Source organism: Crocodylus porosus, unplaced genomic scaffold, assembly GCF_001723895.1.
Source record: "Crocodylus porosus isolate Cpor-Errol unplaced genomic scaffold, CroPor_comp1, whole genome shotgun sequence".
Classification (NCBI taxonomy): domain Eukaryota; kingdom Metazoa; phylum Chordata; order Crocodylia; family Crocodylidae; genus Crocodylus; species Crocodylus porosus.
Window position 1 is genome coordinate 111,934,643 of NW_017728947.1, and position 8,186 is coordinate 111,942,828.

General features: G+C 49.0%; 1 protein-coding gene across 4 annotated transcripts in view; it reads right to left on the minus strand.

Moving 5' to 3' along the window:
* NIN (ninein) overlaps positions 1-8,186 on the minus strand; it is an 88,758-nt gene that overhangs the window by 50,148 nt on the left and 30,424 nt on the right. For all 4 annotated transcript variants that reach the window (XM_019550950.1, XM_019550951.1, XM_019550952.1 and 1 more), the window contains exons 4-6: positions 5,121-5,160; positions 1,701-1,891; positions 146-292 (exon numbers count right to left, since the gene is read on the minus strand). In XM_019550950.1, the coding sequence (XP_019406495.1) occupies positions 146-292; positions 1,701-1,891; positions 5,121-5,160 (378 nt within the window). The remainder of the gene's footprint in view (positions 1-145; positions 293-1,700; positions 1,892-5,120; positions 5,161-8,186) is intronic.

Here is an 8,186-nt window from a genome sequence, read left to right on the forward strand (position 1 = left end):
GCAGTGCTAAAATGACAAACCCCAATTAAAAAGCCAATCTAACAATCATTTATTTCCTCAACCTTGGAAAACAAGATACTGTTAAGGTCTGCAGTTCGATCTCATGAACCCATTTCCCAGAGATGTATTGTTCTGTGTTTCTCACCTGCATGGAAAGGTGCCTCTTCAGCTGTCTATAGGGGGTAGATGCTGATGGTGTGAGTGATTTTCCATTTTTAAATAAGCCATAGAAAAAGTCTTCCACGCTCATTGTGCCATCTTGCTCAAGATTATGGAATACTTCTTCGAGCACCTGAAAGCCATGGTGTCCAGTCATACCTTTTACATCCATCTCAGAGCCGTAAAGCGATATACAGCTGCAACACCTCGCTTAACAAAAACACGATTCTGCCACGTAAAGGCTAGTATTCACTTAAAAGATCAAACAAAAATCTCACCCAAGATTCTGTATCAAGCCACAAATGCCAGGATGACAATTACTGCTGAGAAAGCAAGTCCCAAATATACCAGGTATGCTCAACTGAAATCTGTCTACTCGACCACTTCTCCCCTGTAACTCTCACACTCCCTCCCCCTGCTCTTAGCATCATTTAAGAACGCCGCCATCTTGAAGGGAGTATAATAAAAGAAATACCTATTGAAAGACATTTCTTCCACTATTGCTCCCAAGGCCTCACTGTTTCAAGGGTCTCAGAACAACTGATGTTGCAATAAAAGTGCCAAAACCTCATCAGCCAGCAGCATGACTGAACAAATTGAAAGATGGTGCCAAATTAAAACTAAATCCTGTTTAGCAAACAGATTGCCCTGAGGTAGTGAAGCATCATAGCTATTGCATCTGAAGGTGTTTGGATTCTAACTTCATTTTCATCAGGTTGTTTGCATGACGCTTCAGCTTGACCAAGGAAGAGTCCCAAGCAGCCTCTTCCCTGGCTTTTCCACATTAACGGGATCCTGCCAAATCATCTCATTCCTTCAAAAACCAGACTACGTGAAACAAAATGATTTCTATTGTTATTTCAGGATTTAAAAACCCAGTTCTTGCGAGACCAACTGAAACCAACATGAACATTCCTTTAAAACATTCAGGGTGGAAGGACTTTTGGTACTTGGTGGGCCACAAATACTGCCCCGCAGCATTTGCCAGTAGAGTCCAAAGCAAATGTCTACTGATGCCTTGGTAAATGCTCTGCTTTCTAAAAAAAAAAAAAAATCACCGCTTTGGACTCATTTTAATCGAGAAACCATCACTATAGCTTTATTTAGGACTCTCACTATCTTTTTATAAAGCCAACAGTGGGTAGTTCACCCATGTCAAGCTCACTAGGAAGCCATCAGCTGGCTCTCAATGGACGGCTATCAATCAATGCTCCCTTTTTAGGGTGCGTCAGTACAGACGCACTGATTAGCAGAGACATCCTGAGACAGCCCTGCGTGGCTAGCTCCAGAACCAGCACCAGTATAGCCATATCTGGCCAGGGTGAGCCTGGACTAATTGGCCCTACTCGGGTATTGTAGGTAGACTGTTCTGTGCCAGATGGACATAGCCTTAGAATTTACCATTACACCAGCCATAAGCATTATGGTAAACCACATGCTTAGAGAAGCATTAGGCATTTTCCTAGTGACAGTACAGATGCATTTCCTTCTGAAGAAGCCTCCCGCCTCACGCCTGCCTCCCTCGGAAAGCAAACACCCACCTCAGTATCCACGTTCTGCAGCAGATATTGCTCACAAATAGAGATCAGCTTCTTCCTGTTCAGGTGACCATCCCTGGTGATGCCGAGGTGCTCACAAACCTCTTGCAGTTTTTCTTCTATCCAGTCTTGGGTGGGTGAAGACACATTTTGTGAAGCGTTCAAGTCATCTGGATTCCAAAACCTTAACTGGCCTGAAATAAGCACAGTAAGACTTGCATGCATAAGGGGATCAAAAGACAGGAATATACATTTCAAATTACTCTGGGACACTTTAACCCAACTAGCTAATAGATTTGCTCACATCTACCTTCCTGAGGGCTTTGGAGTCATGCCCACAGACACAGTATTTGAGCACTTATTTGCCAAGCCAGGTCTCTAGTAGCATTCACAGGAAAAGCTACATGGGTTGCTATGCTCCATCCTACTCAGGGCAAGGCTTCTCACTCTCAGATGAGGGGGTTGCTATGTACTCCAGTGCCATTACCCTGACAGGGTTTCATCAACAAGGGAAGATCTTGCAAAGTATTTCAATTATATGCAACATTCTGGACTTTTCAATCCACCCTGCTCCAGAGGAGCACAAGCTGCCTTGAAGATCAAAGAAAGGGCTATAGACGCCCACACATCTGGGGCCTGAATGACATCAGGGCTTTGGAGGGTAGGACTGATGTCTTCAACTGACAGCAAATACAACCTGGGAGATAGGGCAGAGCACAAGCTCACTGTGCTAACTGCAGCCTAAATAAAGTGGCTGGGGGAGGGAGTGGGCAGCCTTGTTTCTGGGCAAGCAGAGGCCTCATCCAGACATTCAGTTTCTCCTGGGAGAGTTGCTGCTCTCCCAAGAGAAGCCACAGATGTCCAGAAGTTCAAACTTCTTCTCCCAGAGTAAAAATGGCTACTCCAGGAGAAATTACCTGGGAATAGCCAGGTTTAAATTACTCTCAGGAGAATGTCTTCTGGGAGAATGAATGAAGCCTCTTCTTAGCTTTATTTTCAATTTGTCCAGGCCAAAGAGCCCAACCTTAAGGAAAATGCCAGGGGAATCTGGGAGAAGCCCTGGCTGGATTAGAGCTACAAAGCAGTCACCCCTTGTGCTAGAGCTCATCATTGCTGTAACAGCTGCCACTCATGAAAACTGCTTCAGAGCATGCCCCAGCCCCCAAATCAAACTGTGGGAAGCTTAACGATGCACCTTGTATTCACGCTGGAAGCAAGCCCTCATATAAATACTTCTCAATTTTAAGCCTCCAGCTGACTGCCCTTCCTCCACTCCAAGCAAATACATTCAGTGAAGGCTTATACAAATGAAGGTGCTCAAACATTAAAAGGAAGTCACCGACGGGGTAAAGCTCTCACCTGCCAAGTTCCCACACTAGCTTATATTTTCCCTTCAGTACCTGCCTCTCCCAGGGGGAATTTGAAGCAGATAATTTTGAGTGGCATTAAAGCCCCATGCAGATGCTTGTATTCAGAATGAAAGTAGACTTGCTTCAGTTCAATTCCCTTCCAAGCTTCCAAAAGGAGCTGAGCTAAAAATCAAAATCAAGGCCACTTTCACTCTGAATACAAGCGTCTACACGGAACTTTAATGCCATTCAAGGCAATCCGCTTCCAATTCCCGTTGGCCGTTGCTCAACTCGGAGCAGTTGCTGCGCCTTCTCCTGGCTGGTTCCCTCCTGCCCCCACCAGTACACACTAGCAGCCCACTCTGATGTCCAGGCACTCGATGCAGGCAGAAGAGGAGCTCACTCCATTTTCCTCCACACCTACATTTCTCCCTCCTACCTTTTTTATTCATCACCTTGTTCACCTCCCAACTGAGAGCCTTTGGGATCGGGGCAATTCATGCCCCACAGTGCTTGTGCAGTGCTTGGCACAAGAGGCACCGATCTGGGTGGTAGAATAACCACTACAGTGCCATATTTTTCCTCTCTTGCATGCTCCCTGGTTAACTGAACTGTATATAATTATAAACTCTACAGGAGAGGCAAGGAGCCTGATGCTTTGGCTCGCACTGACACCTGGTGGCCTCTGGACTCAACTGCAGTGCATGCCAGCGGGTATTTAGGGCTGTGACACCTCTGAGCAGTCAGCGTGCGGCACCCCCAGGACTCCTAGCACAGGAACCCCAAGCAGCAGGGCATCCCAGGACGCAGGGAGCTGGTCAAGAGGCAGGAGAAGACAACAAGGAAATGGGAACAAAAAGCAGGGGGAAAGGGAAGGGTGGAAAAAAACCCAGCCAGTTGGGTATGCAAGAATGAGAACAGATGAGGCAGCCTGAGAGGGGAACCATGCCATGGAGAGGGCTGGACAAGGACCAGTACTGAAGGGGCCAGGTGATGCAGGGCAGTTGGCTTGGTAGGGAGGAACAGCAGTCCCGTCTTCCTAGGCCCAGGGTCCAACAACGGACACAAACTGCTTGAAGACTGCTTCAGTTTGGACATAAGGAAAATTTTCTTGATGGTTTAAGTGTCCAGGGTCTGGAACAGACTCCCCGCAGAGGTGGTATAATCACCTACCCCAGAGATCTTCAAAAAATGACTGGATGCACACCATGCTGGGGTCAGCCCAAGTGCAGGGGGGGCTGGACCTGAAGATCTCCTGAGGTCCCTTCCAGCCCTAAACATCTAGGAATCCCACTGCAAGTGAATACAGTATAACTGACCCCTCTGTCCTACGCCGGCCCCAAATCCCAGGCAGTGCAGCTGTGCAGACCCAAACAGCAGCTATTGCCACTCTGCAGAGCTGAGGGCATTTATATGGGGGTACAAGCAAGAGCTGGGAATCACTGGGTCCGAATCAGTGCACGGGGATGCACCAGTGCATGAAATGGGTCTATTCCAGTGCCAAGGGCACCAGCAGTCTGCAGAGCCAAGGCTGCCAGTGCCCACAACTTGACCAGGATGTACACTGCCGCAAAGTCAGGCCAGGGGTGCCCTGGGAAGGCTGCCACCATCCGCTCCCTGAGCCAAGAAATCCCTTTTCTGCCTGGCTCAGACAACTCCGAGGTGTTCCTGCCTAGCTGATCACAGCGGGGACCGGAGATGCACTCCCACAGCCTCATAGAGTTCAGCAGTAGCCTGAACTTTGCCCTTCTACATGTGAAGCCAGGCATTAAGCCAGGGCAGCCAAACAGCCTGCCCCCAAAGGCATTTTACCCCTTTCAGAGAGCAAGTTTCCAAAACACAGGCTCCAGCCCCACAAGTCAGGAAGAGCATGGGCTTCTGGGCCCCGAGATGCTGCAGGATCAGCTCCTAGGCTCTGCCCCACAACATCCCAGCCCCCAAGACACCAAAGAGCTCTCCTGAAGGCTAGGAGGGCTTGAAGCCAAAATCACCCCAAGAGCTCTCTGTTGTCACGTCCCCATGCATCGCCCTTCCACTTTGAAGGGATCAAGCGGCAGCTTTTCTTCGTGCTCACCTTCTGCTTCGTACTCCTCACTGTCCTGAGTCTTCCAGTGCTAAGGGGGAAGAAAAAAAAGAAGATTCCCTCAGTCATTATTATTCCAAGACGGCACATGTGTAAAAGGGAATACACCAGCAACATCAAACGAGTTACAGGATTCCAACAATGCTGCTGTGCTTTCATCTCAGCAGTCTCCTGGGCTGAGCTGTCAATCCAAGCCTGCTTGCAGAGGTCCATTTATAGTGCCTCTTCCAAGGTATTTCAAAGAGGGCTTTTGCTATGGACATTTCAAAATAAAAATTACTTACCAAAAAAAAGCAGCAACCACGGCATCTGAGAAAATAGAGTTTGAAGATGAGCTGGACAGGGCTCGGTTAAGTCAGTCCACAGCAAGGGGGACTTTGTTTTTAAGGAGCTCTTTTAAGCAAAGAAACCCATTTATGTTTGAAGGGAACACAGGGATGTTAAGGGGAGAATGTATGAAAAAAAAGGGCACAAATGCTGTGCACAGTCCTGGACTTCTAGGAACAAGGGACTGGATTATTTGAAAACTCTCTCTCTTTTGCCTTCACAGTCTATGGTAATCCAGTACAACTAGCCCTAGCAAACACCCCTTAACTCATGAAACACCCTCTTAGCTCAGCAGCAGCGGGGACTGTCATCATTTTATCCAGGACTCGGGTCTCAAGTGAAAAATCCTGCTGCACCACATCTGTAGGCAGCATCGGCAGCACATCTTTGGCGTCAGCCTCAGAGGCTGTTGAGCAAGCAGCTGTGCACTCACACATAAGCCCCATCTCTACCAGAGTAAAGCGTGGGTTCAGACATGCTGAACTGATCCAGTCCTTTATGCAAACACCCTTCAGTCCAAACGAAGGGTTTGTCTGTATGGCCCCATCTAGCAAAAGCACCACATATAGGTCAGAGTGGGGGGCTTTCATACTGCCTCTCCGTCAGCATGCGTGTCCTGACCGGGGGCTTGGTGTGAACAGTCACAGCCCTTGCAGATACAGCCAGACTTCAGCATGTGGGCCAACACTCAGCAAAGTCCCCGGCATACACATTTCAGCCAAACCCTCTGCTGCACCTCTGGGTGGGCATTAGAGCGCAGGAGCAAGGTGCCTTCTGCGGAGCTGACCTCTGTGTAAGGGCCAGAGGGAAGGCAGGGGCCACACCAGCCTCAGCTTCACAGTGGCCCTCTCAGTAATCAACTCAAAACAGCCCGGTGCACCGGGAAACGTGGGCCACAAGTTACCACTGCACCCAACCAAGTGCCACTCCCACCCCCTTCCCAACCTGCTGCTCTGCTTTCTGCCCCCTGCCCTGTGCTCCCCGGTCGATCCGCTGCTCTGCTTTCTGCTCCCAGCTGTCCCTGATCCGCCACGTGCCACACACAGGTTACCCATGCCACTGGTCAGCCACCCTGGTCTAGCGTGTCGCAGGCAGCAGCAGAGCTCCCTGTACCCGGGGACAGTCAAGGCGCCATGTTTTATTTCAACTATTTAACAAGCGCTACGCAGGGGTGTCTCAACACTGGCACCCCCAGTCCACCAAAGGGGCTTTCCCTTGCTCATCCAGGCACAAACACAAAGTCCAGGACCATCAGCTACAATATCCAACGGCAACATTAGCGGGGGTTACTTTTCCCCACAGTCAAAATGACGCGCACAGAGGAGTACACCCATGTGACCGAATGCATTTAGATTCAAGGACGCTCTAAATCACTATATAAAAAAAGTTTAATACGTCTCATTCAGATTACAGTGAAAAGCTGTTAATCTACAAGGTTACCATGGACACTGGATGAGGTCACTGTCCTTTTTTTAGCACCAGCTCCTGCCTCCGTTTCATCCTCTGGGGGATCACAAAAACCGCAGTTCCCACCACTCGTTCAGGGCTGAGGAGTGTACGGGGGTGCACTACAGAGGGGAGGCAGTGGTGGCAATATGGAGTGGGTGTGCAGGTGTTTTGGGGCTGGGGGGGGAGAGAAGGGGAACAGGAGCCAAGGGTTTTAGCAAGGATTCCCAAAAAAAACCAAACACATGGAATAAAATACCAAAATATCCTTAAAACATGTGAAGGAAAGCTTCCAGTCTCAAGCACACTGGACTGGGGGGGAATGTGTGTGTATGCGTGCATGTGCACATGTATACTGCTTTCATAGTCTCAAGCACACTAGATTGAGTGTGCACGTATGTGTGTGTAGAGTTTCCAGTCTCAAGCACTAGACTGGGTGCATGTATGCATGTGTGTGTAGAACTTCCAGTCTCAAGCACATTAGACTGGGTACATGTGTGTGTATATTTGTGTATGTGTATAGCTCCCACAGTCCCAAGCACACTAACCTGGGTGCATGTACATGTAACTTCCAGTCTCAAGCACGCCTGACCAACCAACCAACCGACCGCGTGTATGTGTGCAGCTTCCAAAGTCTCAAGCAGACTAGACTGGGTGCACGTGTGTGTATGCACGCATCTGTATGTACATGTGTAGAGCTTCCCATCTCAAGCACACTTGATTGAGTGCACATGTGCATATGCATGTGTGCCTGCATAGCTTCCAGTCAAGCACACCAGACTGGGTGCGTGCATGTTCAGCTTCCAGTCTCAAGCACACCAGAACGTGCGTGCGTGCAAGAGAATGAGAAAAGTCCTTGGCCGATCTCTCTGCTGATGGTCACGCACATGCTCTCCCCCTTTGTGAACACTGGTGGTTCCACTTCGCCTAAACCCAACTTTCCCCGAGCTCCCCACAGAAGCATGTTACTAGCTCTCAGTTAGTAACTTCACCTTCACTTTCTATTCATTTTAATTTTCATACAAGCTGAAAAGTTGGTCGGCTACTCGATCGGCGGCTTGCAGCAAAAAAACCATTTGAAGCTCCTATATATGCCCAGCAGTCACCTCTACCTCCTGGGGGCAAGCCTGAGCCAGCTCCGGGCTTCATGCCTTTCCCCTGGCATCCTCCCCTAACATTTCTTGGATGGCAAAGGCAACTGGTTAGCAGATAACTAGATTCAGAGGTCTGGCCATGAGGAACATTTTGCATGTCCGGTTCCAAAATGTTTGCATACAAGCGGCG